The sequence below is a fragment of the Ictidomys tridecemlineatus genome, chromosome 1, assembly GCF_052094955.1.
Source record: "Ictidomys tridecemlineatus isolate mIctTri1 chromosome 1, mIctTri1.hap1, whole genome shotgun sequence".
Lineage (NCBI taxonomy): Eukaryota > Metazoa > Chordata > Mammalia > Rodentia > Sciuridae > Ictidomys > Ictidomys tridecemlineatus.
Genome location: NC_135477.1, coordinates 27,022,987 through 27,037,787, shown reverse-complemented (window position 1 = coordinate 27,037,787; position 14,801 = coordinate 27,022,987). Strand labels below are relative to the sequence as shown.

The following is a 14,801-nucleotide window of genomic DNA, read 5'->3' as shown; positions in this document are numbered from 1 at the left end:
TATCAAATCATGGAATCAACTGATGGCAGTCCCCATCTTCACTACATCAATATTTCTGAGAAATCAATTCTCAAATTGTAACAACTTCTACCACAAATAGAAAGGTCATAAATATAAATGTGTTATAGTTCCTGACTTCAAGAAACTTAAAAGAGATTTTCTGGAAAGAAAGCACACAGAGAAATTTAGAAAACAATATAAGAGAATATTATTAAAGGATATAAGACCAAGGGTCAAACTTTTAATACAGATTTAAAGAACTATATAGATTAGAAGAGAAGGAATCTGGAATGAACCTAAAAATGGCTGACCAGATTTAGGAAGGAGAAGAGGAATGGAGGGAAAGATGGCAAGTAAAGAGATGATAGCATTCATCAATCAAGGCAATAATGAACAAATATAGAAAAATAAAATGGAAATCAGTGTAACTAGGGAAAGAATACTACATTTCACTTCAATAAATACAATAATTTTCCTAAGCCGTCTACAAGGGATCTGGAAGAAAATCTGGGGGATTTAGTTATTCATAATTAAACACTCACTCATCAGGAAGCCTAGAATTAAAATTATAAGATTAAATAACACTGAATTTTCCTGATTCCTGAAAAATTAGCAGCAGATGGTAGTCAAACTTCTGAATCCAAAGATGTATGATCACAATGAATATGCAAAAGTAATAATAGTCTAATCCTATTTTGTTATCTTATGTCAAAAGATATCTATTAAGTGTCTCCCATGGGAAAGATATTCTTTTCAATAACCAGACACTTATATCAAATATTCTGGGATCCTGTCAAAATACCACATAAAATTGTTCTTAATGTATCAGGCAAAAACTGAGGCAGAAAAGCTGTGTATAAAAATCCAGATCTTTCATGTTAACAGTAGCCCAGGAGCCTGCCTCTATGGAAACCAAAAAGTAATCTAACAGTAATCACTTGCTTGTATTTCTAGTTGTGTTCCTAATTCTTGCTTTTGTTTTGACAGAAGCAAAAGAAAACCTGCTACATAACATTATACAGATGGTAGAAGTCAGTCCTTCCAAACTGTTTGCCTAGCTCACACTTCTAATTTACTTCAAATGTGAGATAGTTCAAAATCATAACTTGTTCTATGACAACTGTACTCTGAACTCCTGCATTTATGTAAATAACAACATCTGCTTAAACAATAAGGAAATCTATCTCTACCCATGAATATGGTAACTTGTCACACTTGTATTTCTGGAATCCCTAGGAATCACTCACCTGTACAGATCTGAATGTAGTAATGAAAGGCAACATGATATGATAGCCTGGTCCACTGGGGCTAGTTAGTAAAGCTCCTCCCCTGCAAAGAGATATTTCAATTTGACAAAATTATAAGGAGAAATTCTCTTTTCAAACCTAAAATGCTATAGGTCTTACTTTTCAAACCTAAAATGCTATAGAATCTTACTAGTGGCTAAGCTATTAAAGCCTCAGAGGAGTTACTCATGCCAACAAACCCAGCTTAAAATACCTACATAACTAAAATGGTTTAAAAAAAAAGTGAAATTAAAATTGCAATGTTACACCTTGTTTCATAAGCTTTACCATCCATATCTCTGGGTTTCCAGCACCACTCTCCGGTTCAAAGGATTTCCCTTTGATCATTAGCCCTCTGAGAAATATTTGTGAAAAAAATTCTAATGGCTCTTAGTTGAGGTACTTTAATTGTACATAACAAGAGGCAAATCAGAATCTAGAACAATTAATCACTAGGTTGAAAAAAAGAAGACAGCAACACAAACTTTCAAGGAATGAGGAAATTTCTAAGGCACATAATTCTGCAAGACAACTAAAATACTGGGAATATAAAGTTTCTGTATAAAAACAACAAAATTTTAGCATGGAAAGATAAATGGAGGGAAGGTTCAAACTATAAACAGGCAACATATGAACTTGTTCACTAAATTCTGGAATGTGAGAACTATGAAAGCACATACTGAAAACTATAAAAAAGAGGTATTTGGGGAGCAAACCTAACAAAGAAGTCCTAGGTTTGCAAAGAAGCCACAAAAATAAGAAAAGATGAACTGTTTGAGGTTCATCGATAATTCTCTGAAAGCTGTTTCTTGAAACATTCTCTCCTTTACTGTCAGAAAGACAATGCCAAACTGGATGAAAATCTGGACAAAGCTGTCATTTCTTATGCTAGAGTTCCATTTGCTAAGATATGCCATTAAAATTGTACTTTTTTAAAAAAAACAATTCAGGATGCATATAAAAGTAGAAATATCAGTTTTAGGTGGATGATGAAAATATGCAAAAGGTTAAAACCTCTTTTTGAATACACTACTGGCCCTATTCCTCCACAAATTGGTTTCTTTTACTAGTCTATATCAAAAGGAATTGGTGGTTATGATGCTTAAAGAAAAACTACTCCAGCTTAACTAGATGGCAACACAATTCATACATTTCTTTCCTTGATTTGAATGGGTAAGTAGTAGCCCATCAGTGTTGGGCTTACATTCCTTGAGAACCAGGGACAAAACGACTGACATGGTCATAAAAGCTTATAAAACATAACCAATCACTGGAAGGTTTTTAATGGAAAAATAGAAAAAACATAAATAGGACGAGATTTCCTAAAGAGCATCTGGAGTGGCAAACTAAAAGCCTGTACAGATGTACCGATTACAAATGATTAATATATCTCTTCAGTTATAGTAACTACTTCCTTTCCTGAGGCTTAACCTCTGCACAACGCAAACACAACACTAAAACTGCCTAACACTTGGAGGGTGCTCCGCAAAATTCTGCTTCACCCCGTGCTTTCTCAAGGGTTATTAAAAAATCACTTCTCCGGATTGGGAAGTACTCCCAGGATGCTGCAGTGGCAACAACTTCCCAGATTCCACTCTGACGTAAGTACCGGGTCTGCTCTAGAACCTGGTGGAACGCACATGCTGCTCACCTGTAGTACACTGCCAGATGGCCTTCCTCGATCTTGTGGATGGAGGCGTAGAGGAGAACAACTACAAGCCCCACCACTGCAGCCACCAGAACCCGGGCTTGAGTCATATTCATCCTTGTTCCTCCTGGGTGAGGGAGGAAAGGACCCTCAGTCTGGAAGTAACAGGCTCGCCCCCTCTAATTTCCACCCTTTCCCTCCAGGAGACCTGACACGCTTTCTCCATTTAAGACGGGGAGTCCCGGACCCCTTTCCCCTCATTCTGCTCTCCTCGCTTAGCAGGCGTTCCCTTAGTCAACCCCTCCGCCTAGGTGGCCCGCGGCCCGCCCCTGCGCGGTGAGCGTGGCAACCCTTCTCTCGACGGCCACTCCCCCGGAGGAAAGCACTAACTGCGAAGGGTCCCAAGCCGCAGGCTTCGGAGGAAGGCCGACCCCTCCGCCGCTCCTCACCGATCAGTGACGCATCGCCCCCGCCCGCACGTGCAGCCGCCTCCCCGGCAGCGCCAACCGCCGCCAACCACCGGTCCCGCCCACTCGCCGGCACTGCGGCTGCGCAGGGACGCACACAGACGCAGCGCCCCTCCGTGACTAGCTAGACGGGGAGCAGGCGGGACAAAATTCTCCCAGCTTCTAGGCTGCGCAATGCCTGCGAAGGAGCGTCTGGTCCTTTTCCGAGTACTAATCAGCTGCTCTAGAAGATAAATTAGTAGTCTAGATAGCAGGGAGGAAGAGGAATGGAAAGGGCCACTCGAATAGGAGACTTCTCAGTTCGTTTGTTCTTTTGCAGAAAACCTACTTCCTCACTTTGAGTGCCGAGCTGTTCCTTTTTAATGTCCTTTGTGGTATATGGCCACTTCTACTGTGTGGGGGCAAGCACGTGGTTTTGGCTCAGATTCTGCATTTCAGGAGTAACCTGCTCGTTTCAAAGAAAGTCCTATTTAAGTTCAGACGAAGAAGCTATTCCGATCGAACTGCATCATTCACTCGCCAAGTTATTGTTTGAGTATTTTTTATGTGCTAGAATGCTGACTAGGGTTTTATGAAGGCCATAGAGAAAACACGAATAAAATGGGCAAAGCATTTACGGTGCTTGGGGACCTGTCCTCCAGGGAGACCAAAAAGAAGTGACTGAGTTTCCTTAATATCTTTTATGATAGGAAGGTGTGGTTTAGTAGGCTAGTCTAGGACAAGATCTAGAAAGAATAGAATGTATTGTCCTACTGATAGGGGGACTGGTTGGCTAACCAACAGAAATACTTTCTCCCCCCTTCATATTCTTCTGTTCTTCAAGAATTCTGCACCATGTGCATATATTACCAAAAATAAAAAGGACAGGGTAAGGGTTTTAGTGAGGTGGATGAATACGAGGGAAATAAATAAGGACATCATATTTGAATAAGTTGGTGTAAGCCTTGAAAGGACAGTAGCCTGCCTGGTGTGGCCACATCTGCACAAGATAGAGTTGAAACTCCTAATCTCTTGGGCAGGGAAATGGAGGGACGCAATATTTTAGAGCCAATGAATCTGCAAAATGGCTGAAAGTGGAGACAAACTGGAGGCTGGGACCTTATGGGATTAGGAAACTACAGGTCCAAAGTTATAACAGTAGTTGTTAGCAGTGAAAGTGAGAAAAGGTAAATAGAATGAGATTACTGTAGCTACTCCTTTTTTGATAAATACACTTACCTGTGCCATTCATTTGATTTTATTACCTAGAAATGTCTGGGATCTTGTCTGCTCCTACATAAATGGTATTTGCAGAGCTTAGCTATTTTAACTTCCAAAAAAGCAAAATGAATGAAAAACAATTTGCTCCAGCCCCTGTGTTTTGTGTATACATTTCTCTCAATTTGTCATAATATTGCTTAGACTAGAGTTCACAACTTTAATTCAACTTTGAAAAGTTATTATCCCGCAAAAGAGTAGTCCACACAACAAAGTAGTCCACGCAAGTTTGGAGTTATTTAACAGTCTGTTCTAATAGCACCTGTCCAAACCAGGTAGATCAAGCTGTGTGGATAAGACCCTATCCACATATCAGCAAAATGGACCTCACCATGTAGCAAATCTTTACTCATTTATTAAAACGATATTTAGAAAATGAATGATTGCTGAAAAAAATTCTTGAACAATAGCCATCAATGTTCAGACTTCCAGGTAAGTATTTTTATTGAACTGCCTGTGTTGTTTTTGATCTTAATATCTAGCCTAATATCTTCTGAGCAACAGGTACTCAGTAATGTTTATTATTAAAACCTTCTAGAACTAGGGAAACAATAGAGACTATCTGTTATAATAGCTGGTAGGGATGGAATTACTATCTTTAGAGAAACAAAGAGAAACCACTATATTAAAGAAGTTGCCCAATATTTACCATACTTGATAGCCTATCACATAATTCTGTGCTCCAATTTTACTCCATGAACCTTCATATTTTCCCAAATTCCATATTCAACTGTTATGTTATAACCTGGTTCTTATAATGAGTAGAAATTCAAAATGGAATTTAAAAATCATTTAATATACAAAGTGAAAAACTAAAATATAAAAGCATTTCACATTTTTAAAAACACATAATACCTTCTAAATTATTTAACAGAAGATAGAGATCCACATCCTTTATCTGAAAGCATTGGGGCCAGATGTTTCAGAATCATAAAATTTTCAGACTTTAGAAAGGAATTCAGTGCATATAACATTCTACATTAACCCTCAAGAGTCTGTGACATAATTCCACCTCCCCAATAATCAAAAATCTTAATATTTCTGCAGCAAAATACATGAATATTCACACTAAATGGGATAAACAGATTCAATAACAGTTCAGATTAGATTTGAAAGCATATTAATTTTGTCACCAAACTTACGAAAACCTTGTTTTCAAAGCTTCTTGGTTTTTGAAATTACAATTTCAGATAAGGGAATGTAGACCTTTATAAACTTGTATGACAAGACTTGATTGTTTAAACAACCCATTTTTACAAATGAAAAAAAAAACACATAAATTTTCAAATACATTATAAATTAACAGGTATGTCTTTGATATTATTAAATGTACATCTTAAATACATATACACATAGCGCACAACATATTTTATCATTCAACTGGTATGAAAGGCACAGATGCACAATCCCTTCTGTAAGAAGGGGACACTGTTAAAATATTTAGGTAAAATTAAAAATGGGATTGAGCCAACTCCTTATGCTGGGAAGAGCACTTAGTGAGTGCAACACAAGGAAGTAAGGCTTATTATTCAAGAAGTAATTTGTGAACAGTTTCTTCCACAGAAACATAGGTATACACTTTTACTTAAAATGCATGTTCTATGTACAATACTATGGCCTTATACCTAAAAATTAAAACTTTAGAAGGTACTACTGTCAGTTAAATAAGTAATGTTTTTACCAGATTTGAAGAAGCTCCAATGATGCTCCAAAGTAGCTATAGTATTAAAACAAACATCTAAATATGTCCAGTGACTTTTTAAAAAAATAAAATCCTGTTTGAAAGTTTACTTTATTCAAAAATCAGGATAGTGTGCTTGTAAAATCTTGATAGTTTTTGATCACAGTCATTGCTTCTACTGACTGGTGTGTGAAGAATAGTTTCATAGAGGAAAAACCAACTTCCAACATGTGCAGCAACAACTTCTATAGGTTTGAGGACAGTAAACAAGTAGCAAGTCATTCTGTTAGCCAGCTCCAATCAAGATTCTAAAACCAGGTATGAAAAAGTTAAAATTAGAAGTTGAGTATAAGTGATAAGTACATGGATGTTCTTGAAGTTTTTTGTATGTTTGAATATTTTATAATCAAAGGTTAAAAAAGCAAAAACACAGAAGTTACAAATTGTAGTTTAGCTTATCCTCATTTTTTGGTTATCTTAAAAAATATTTTAAAGACTTTTCATAAAAATTTGAGGCAAATAATTATTCTGATGAAAAAGTTGATATTGAGACTAAATGCTGTAAAAGTTAACATTTTATTGTAATTTATTCAAGTTTTAATGAATCAATATAGTAACCAAATCTTAAATCTAGTTACTTTTATTAACTACAACTATCTTAACATAATTCATTTTATATGCAGCAGGGACTATATTAGAATTACAGTACAAGTCCCATCTTATTGGAGAAAATTGATTGCTGAACCATTCTATTTCAGTGATCACACTGCAAAGAAAGCTTAATTTTACCAAAATTGTTGATATTTACTGATGACATAATCCTAAGTATACCTCTGAGTAACAAAAATGGGGATTTGAGTTTGAGGATACTCCTCATATATTTTTCCCTCTGCTTCCATTCCCTACATGTATCCTGAATGCCACATAAGGCTAGCACAGAAACTTAAACCATTTGTATCCAGCATACCTAAAATACACACCCATATCCACACAAAACTTACCATCATACTACTGCCCTGTTCCTCATTTACTTCACGAATAATAGTGCTTAAATGGCCAAGACAGTTCAAATTTTCTTCTATCATTTGTGCTAAAGTCTCCCTGTGGGATAAAAGTATAAAATATTTCAAATTCAGCAAAGGGGCATATGAATTCTACTTTCTGTTCTTCTAGGTCAGGAAGATCACTGCCCTTCCTGTAGCCCAGCACCCAAAGCAGCTGACTCCTATACTCTTTATAGTTTCTTCCCTCCCATCTAGGGCCAGAGTCTCTGCTGCCTGCGCCTAACTTTAATAATAAGTCCACTATAATTGCCTAACTTTAATAATAAGTCCACTATAACTTCAATCATACTTTCCTCTGAAACATAAATGGTGCGCGCGCACACACACACAATTTTCTCCCCTCAAAATACTAACTGGGTGTCAGGGAGAAAGATCCTTGTGGTGCAGACAAAATTTATTTCTGGAATGTTTCCTTTTACAAATAGCAAAAACACTAGCATGCTTACTTCACAAACACAAATGTAGGAGAGAAGATTCAAAAGTACAATCTCTTCTGCAGAGATCAGGGAAGGTGAAAAACTGGTTGCAAACTACAGATGATAGAAATGAAAAGGAAATCACAGAGAATCACAGAAGAAAACAGTGGGACAGGAACCATGATGGAACCATGATGTACCTGGAACCATGATATATCCTGGAAGTTTCAATTTGATGGAGACACTGGTTCAGATTTTCTCCTTCACACTTTCCTCTTACCAAACCTCAGTCCCTCCTCTACCTTAGTCAGTTCTAGGCCAGGATTATAGCCACTATTAACTTAGAACTAAATGCTATTCAACTCTTAATCAATGGATGGAAAAACAGGCTAACGGCCCCTAATCCTTGGTAGTTAAAACTAAAATAAGTTTTCCTTTAATAATATATTTCTACAGAAAATATATTTTAAAAGCCCATTAGGTACACTTTTGCAAACAACCACAACCTCCTATTGGAAATTACTTGTAGAGGTGACACTAGCATCCCCTAACAAACCTATTTAATGAAAGCAAAAGGTTAAAAATGTAATAAAATTTACTTCCTTCAACTCTAATAGAATGTTTCCTAAAGTCTATACAATTAATTATAACTATACTATACTTGTAGATGTATCATACATACATTGGGCCAAATCTATAATGTTCCCAAGATATATCTGGAATTTGCTTTCCTTAAAATAATAAAATACCAGATATCAGCTTGCCTTCCTGCTATGTGCTTTTTCTCTCATAAAAGAGTACAAAGTGTGCAACTGCATGACCACCTGAGCAGTGATGTAACAATGGCTGTACTTCTGCAAAACTAATTATTGGAAGAGATTCCAGGAAATGCTAATGCTGTAGAGAGCTCCATGAGTTGTGAGAAAAGTGACAATACATAAGCTAGCAAAGAGCCACTGGCTCTGATTATGACACATCTTATAAGAAAATAATAGAGATTAATAATCATTCAGCTTTTAGTAGAAGAGTAGGAACTAATAAAAGAAAATACAGGCCTTCAAACTTGAGATCCTATTTGCAAAATTGATTTAAGGCACTGAAAAAAGTCTGATTTTTAGAAATATTAAGTTATAAAGTAAAATAGATCTCAACAATTTATTAAAAGGGCAATCAAGGACTCCAAAATCATAAATGCAAAATTTCTTGTAGAGAAAAATGATTAAGGAAGGAATGAGGTTTAGGTAAAAGAAATTGATAAGCTAATAACATAAAGGTCTTAGAACTTGTATTAAGCTAATAATTATAATAATTGCTAAATGTTTACTTCTCAGCATTTTATATACATTGTCCAATCAAACTTTCACAGCAATTCTAAGACATTCTCATTTTACAGGCTAAAAAAAAAAAAAAAAAAAAAAAAAAAAATTAAAAAATTCAAGTAAATTGCCCAAGATTATTAGAGAGGGACAGTCAAGACTCAAACCTGGTCTGAAGGCACTGACGATTTCCTTAACCACTATATTCTATTGCCTCATTCCTACAACTGCTTTTAAAAAACAACTATCTATTGTTACAAAGTGAACCCACCCATCTTGAGGAGTTACCACGCATGACAGAGGCTGTTCACGTTCTGCTAAAGTTGGCAGCCATGCTGATGACTGAGGGTTTACTGCACCTTCTAGACTGGATCCAACAAGGGACCGGGCAGAACTCTGTGTCTGAAAGGGGATTAAAATCAACAAGATTATATGCAGCACCTCTGCTGATTCACACAATTTTTCTTATCATATACAACTTTACATTTCTATCACTACTTATATGACAACCAGAATATTTCTTAATAAAACTTTTCCTACCTTTATACACCCCTACTATCTATCATGTTCTTGGCCCTTTTCTTCATTGACTAAAACCAAATGTCTACTCTTCTAAAACCACTTTAATTGGAGGGGGAAAAGCCCAGGTGAACAAAGGCTGGTTTCATTAATTTGTGCATCAAGTCTCTCCTCAAGTTGGTTTGCAATACCATAGTGATCCAGGGCTAGGAGGACTATAAAAACAGAGGGACTGCAAAGGAGAGTGATAATACAGAAGCCCTGCACCTTGGTTGCTAGTCAGACACTAGGCAAGGAACATGAACATCAATTCAATACAAAGTACATTTCATCAAGAGGACGCAGCTCATGCTGATAAAAATCCCTTTTGTAGAGAATAACTGTAATTTAATGTCACATTAAATGATTCGTTAATAATTACTTACACAGGCAATTTTAAGGAGATGCCATATTTCTTTCTGCCTTTTTCCCTGCATAAACATGACAGTATTGTCAGCTTCTTTGATGTTACTGAGGGCCACTTCCACTTTGGGGAGTAGATCAATAATCTTCTGCTTACAGCCCAACAACTTGCTGGAGAGATTAAATCAGTGTCAGATACTGTCACATCCTCAAAACGGTACACCATACACCACACCCAGTTGGAGAAATGAACCATAATTAGCATCACATTTAATGACTGAGCTCCAAAGGAACACATACAAATAGAATTTATAAGTATATGCAACTGTGGTCAAGTTATCTAATATATTGCCAGAATTTTCTTTGGCTTAGTATAGTTTCCAAAGAAAGGTATTGTGCTTGAAAAAGAACATATTACCTGAAAAGAACAATATATATGTATAATTATACTGGCTTTTAGAAAAGAAATAAAGCAATTTTTCTACCTCAGATGACCAAAGAGCTCCTTGAGAACACGGTCCTGACTCTGCACAGTATGCACAATGATCTTCACCATCTCTGTGCTATCGCTGTAGGAGTGATCTATAAAAGACTTTGGTCAGTGGGCATAACCTCTCTTTTATAAAACATATCAGCCTCTAAATAACAAATTCCTTAAAAACTCCTAAAAATATGAAACTAATAAATACCTCCATTATTAAATTAAAAATTAGATAAAGGCTTTAAGATTATCTACAAATAAATTCAAGGGCTAGGGATATAGCTTAGTGATAATTTTTTTTTTAAAGAAACTAACCTTTATTTTATTTTTAATTAATTTTACCTAGTTCTAGTTCCTTTTTTTTTTAAAGATGGACACAATATCTTTATTTATTTTTATGTGGTGCTGAGGATCGAACACAGTGCCTCATATGTGCAAGGTAAGTACTCTACCTCTGAACTCAGTGGTAATTATATATGAAAAAGTTAAATGTGTTTGTGTATAGTGTGTGTGTGTGTATGTGTATTACATGTGTGATTTATTGATCAGAAGACTAGAAGTCATAAAAATTTACTGATTAAAGAAAAAAGAATTAAGACTTGTTTTATTTTAAATCTTCAACCATAACTTGTCACTTGAGTCCCTAGTTACTATCTCCAACATTTTTATTTTTTCTTATTCCATCAGTAAAATCCTAATCCTAGATCAGTCCAATCATCTGCTCTGTCAGTTACTATAACTATATCTGAGCTACTTACTATCAACAAAAAACTATTATTGTACACTCTGTTTCCAATACTACTTATTCACATATTTTCACTTTTGCTCTGTATTCCTAATATATTCTGGATTAGTGACATCTTCCATTGTACACACCAGCTTTTAAAAATCTTTAGCACAGTCCTCAAATCTATAGTCATCACTTCTTGAATTAAAATTAACCTCATTTCTCACTTCAGAATAGAAGGCGATAAGACAGTAAGACCTTGACCTTCTTACTCCCACAAACGCATTTATATCTTTACCAATTCCTCCTCTTAATATCAGTAGCATCAGGCTAGCCTAATCATAGTGTGGCTGACAGTCATTCTTTTAAGTAAAAATGGTATTCCATGAAAGAAGAGGCAAGACACCTAATGTAAACAATTAGTGAAGTGGTTTTAAGACAACCATCCTACTTCACTATATAGCAGAAGCACTTTATTATAAGTACGTCCTTTTTCATCACACAATATATTAAGAAGATATGTACTTAATTCAGGCACAGTGGAGCACAACTGTAATCCCAGCAGCTCAGGAGGCTGAGGCAGGAAGGGATCACAAACAAGCTAGCCTCAGCAAAAGCAAGGTGCTAAGCAATTTCAGTGAGACTCTAACCTTAATAAAATATAATAGGGCTGTGGATGTGGCTCATTGGTCGAGTGCCCCTGAGTTCAATCCTCTGTACCAAGAAAAAAAAAAAAAAAAGATATGTACTCAAGGGCTGAGACTTAACTAAAATTTATTTTTTAATGCTATATCATTCTTAAATGAAACTGGCTTTTTAAAAAAATTATGAATAGGGGTTGGGGCTGTAGCTCAGTAGCAGAGCGCCTGCCTATCATGTGTGAGGCACTGGGTTCGATCCTTAGCAACACATAAAAATAAACAAATAAATGAATTCTGTCCATTTACTACAAAAAATTTTTAAAAACCTATGAATACATGATTGTAAAAAAATATGACTATTAGCATAGTCTTGTCCTACAGCCTTGATTCATACTAAGATGCAAGCCAGCTTACCCAACAATGCTTTTGAACCCTTAGTGGGAAATGTCAGTATATTAAAAAAAAAAAAGGAAAATAATATCCTAGTATTATGAAAAATGATTTTGACCTCATAGACTGAAAAATTTCAAGGATCCTCAGGGGTCCATGAGTTACACTTTGAGAACTTCTGGCCTAGACTTCTCCATTTCTTCTTGTCTCAGTCCCTCCTCAATCTAATATAATCTGGTTTCTGTTATACTTTGCAAGGTCACCAATAATGTGCAATTGAATATTTTCATTAACATTTTCATTCAGACATGTCTATTTGAATGTCCTTAATATCAATATGTTAAAAAAAAAAAAGAAACTCACATTCTTTTTTCTATCTAGTCTGTTATCCTTCCTATATTTCCCTGGTCCCATCAAGTAACCAGATACTCTCACCAGAATCTTGGGAGGCATCCATGACTCCCAACCCAACCTCAGCCATCCATATTCAATCTGTCACCCAATACTACCAATTATATCTCCTAAATCCCTCTCCTTGCCCTTTGCCCCACACTTTACCTCACTATCAAAATTCATAATTTTGCCTTAGTTCATAATCCACCCTGCTCTGAGCTATGATTGTCCTAATGATTTCATAAGTTATGCTCCTGTCACTAGCCTAGCCATACTTTAATCCATTATTGACAATAACCTGGAGTAGCATTTCTAAAATGCTAATTTGAACATGCCATTCTGGATTAAAACTTTTTAGGTTTTTTCTTTTTCAGCATGGTGAAATCCAAACTCTTTACCATGACATACCAGATCCTTTAAGATTCAGCTGTATCTTTCTCCTCCTGAAAGTCTACACTCCAGTGATACTGTATTTTCTTAAACATGCTAAATGCTATATGCCCATGTCTTAATATGCCTGGGTTCAATCCCCAGGTTTTTTTTAAAAGAAGGAATAAATAAATAAACACAATTTCACATGCATATGTTGTAATGTGTTCACAAATTTTAATGTATAAAACCTACTTTTTTTAGAAATTAAGAACATTTCATTCTAGGGCACGAATTTCACTTTTTATTTCTTCTGTCACCTTTCCTAACAAATTTTTAATATCTTGTAATGTGCTTAATACCTTACAGTCTTCAAAGCATTTTTACAAACATCCTCTTAAATACATTGCTACAACACACTCAACTGAGTTAGGAAAGCTAGGTTTTAACCCTATTTTATAGAAAAAGAAAATGAGATATGGGAAGATTTGCCTAATTTTTTTTTTTTTAAAGAGAAAGTGAGAGAGGGGGACAGAGAGAGAGAGAGAATTTTAACATTTATTTATTTTTTCTTAGTTCTCGGCGGACACAACATCTTTGTTGGTATGTGGTGCTGCTGAGGATCGAACCTGGGCCGCACGCATGCTAGGCGAGCGCGCTACCGCTTGAGCCACATCCCAGCCCTGCCTGAGTTAATTTGATCAGTAAAGTACCCAATCTTGAATTCAAGCCTTCAGATTTCCAACCTGTGCTCTTTCCAGCAGAGTATGCTCTATATTTAGCAGATGTTCAAAAGGAATTGTTTTGCCAATTATACAAGCAATGGCCAATGCAGATGAAGGCAGCATTTTCAAGGTAAATCACTTTTGCCTAGCACATGGGCTTTCTCTCACCATTAAAAAGAATTTGCATCAAATTCTTTCCAAATTCTCTAATCTTAAGCAGCAGTGCCTCTCCCCCACCACTCACATCTTTCCACAGATATTTCTGCTTTCTCTTTCTCTTCTTTGAGTTCCGTTTTTTTCTCTTCCATTCCTTCTTTTCACTTCCTTTAAAAAAACTTTTCTACCTCAATTTCCTTATTACTTTCCCTTTCTAATCTCTTAAATCATTGCAAATTTAAAGCTATTATACCATCATTATCTCAATGGTAATACTCAACAGTAATTTTGTAGCTTTTTTTTTTTAATTTTATTTTTTTATTGGTTGTTCAAAACCTTACAGAGCTCTTGACATATCATATTTCAAACATTAGTTTCAAATGAGTTATGAACTCCCATTTTTACTCCAAATACAGATTGCAGAATCACATCGGTCACACATTCACATTTTTACATAATGCCATACTAGTAACTGTTGTATTCAGCTACCTTTCCTATCCTCTACTATCCCCCTCCCCCCCATCTTCTCTTTCTATCCCATCTACTGTAATTCATTTCTCTCCTTGTTTTTTCTTCCAATTCCCCTCACAACCTCTTTTATGTAGTTTTTTATAACAATGAGGGTCTCGTTCCATTTCCATGCAATTTCCCTTTCCTCTCTCTTTCCCTCCCATCTCGTGTCTCTGTTTAATGTCAATCTTTTCTTCCTGCTCTTCCTCCCTGCTCTATTCTTAGTTGCTCTCATTATATCAAAGAAGACATTTGGTATTTGTTTTTTAGGGATTTTGTAGCTTTTTAAAAATTTAAAATTTAGGGCTGGGGTTGTAGCTCAGTGGAAGAGTACTTGCATGTGTGAGGCACTG

The 14,801-nt window shown here is 35.9% G+C and overlaps 2 protein-coding genes across 5 annotated transcripts in view; both read right to left on the bottom strand.

The window, feature by feature from the left end:
* Erlin1 (ER lipid raft associated 1) overlaps nucleotides 1-3,514 on the bottom strand; it is a 45,004-nt gene extending 41,490 nt beyond the window's left edge. For 2 of the 3 annotated variants that reach the window (XM_078027602.1, XM_078027672.1), the window contains exons 1-3: nucleotides 3,384-3,514; nucleotides 2,938-3,061; nucleotides 1,248-1,329 (exon numbers count right to left, since the gene is read on the bottom strand). In XM_078027602.1, the coding sequence (XP_077883728.1) occupies nucleotides 1,248-1,329; nucleotides 2,938-3,050 (195 nt within the window). In that variant the 5' untranslated portion in view covers nucleotides 3,051-3,061; nucleotides 3,384-3,514. Of the gene's footprint in view, nucleotides 1-1,247; nucleotides 1,330-2,937; nucleotides 3,062-3,324 lie in introns of all 3 variants that reach the window. The other variant, XM_078027646.1, reaches the window with a different exon arrangement.
* A 1,919-nt stretch (nucleotides 3,515-5,433) lies between these two features.
* Nucleotides 5,434-14,801, bottom strand: part of Chuk (component of inhibitor of nuclear factor kappa B kinase complex) — a 44,289-nt gene continuing 34,921 nt past the window's right edge. Inside the window, exons 17-21 of one of the 2 annotated variants that reach the window (XM_078027532.1) lie at nucleotides 10,542-10,638; nucleotides 10,080-10,227; nucleotides 9,424-9,537; nucleotides 7,341-7,440; nucleotides 5,434-6,647 (exon numbers count right to left, since the gene is read on the bottom strand). In XM_078027532.1, coding sequence (XP_077883658.1) covers nucleotides 7,372-7,440; nucleotides 9,424-9,537; nucleotides 10,080-10,227; nucleotides 10,542-10,638 — 428 coding nt within the window. In that variant the 3' untranslated portion in view covers nucleotides 5,434-6,647; nucleotides 7,341-7,371. Of the gene's footprint in view, nucleotides 6,648-7,340; nucleotides 7,441-9,406; nucleotides 9,538-10,079; nucleotides 10,228-10,541; nucleotides 10,639-14,801 lie in introns of both variants that reach the window. The other variant, XM_005335311.5, reaches the window with a different exon arrangement.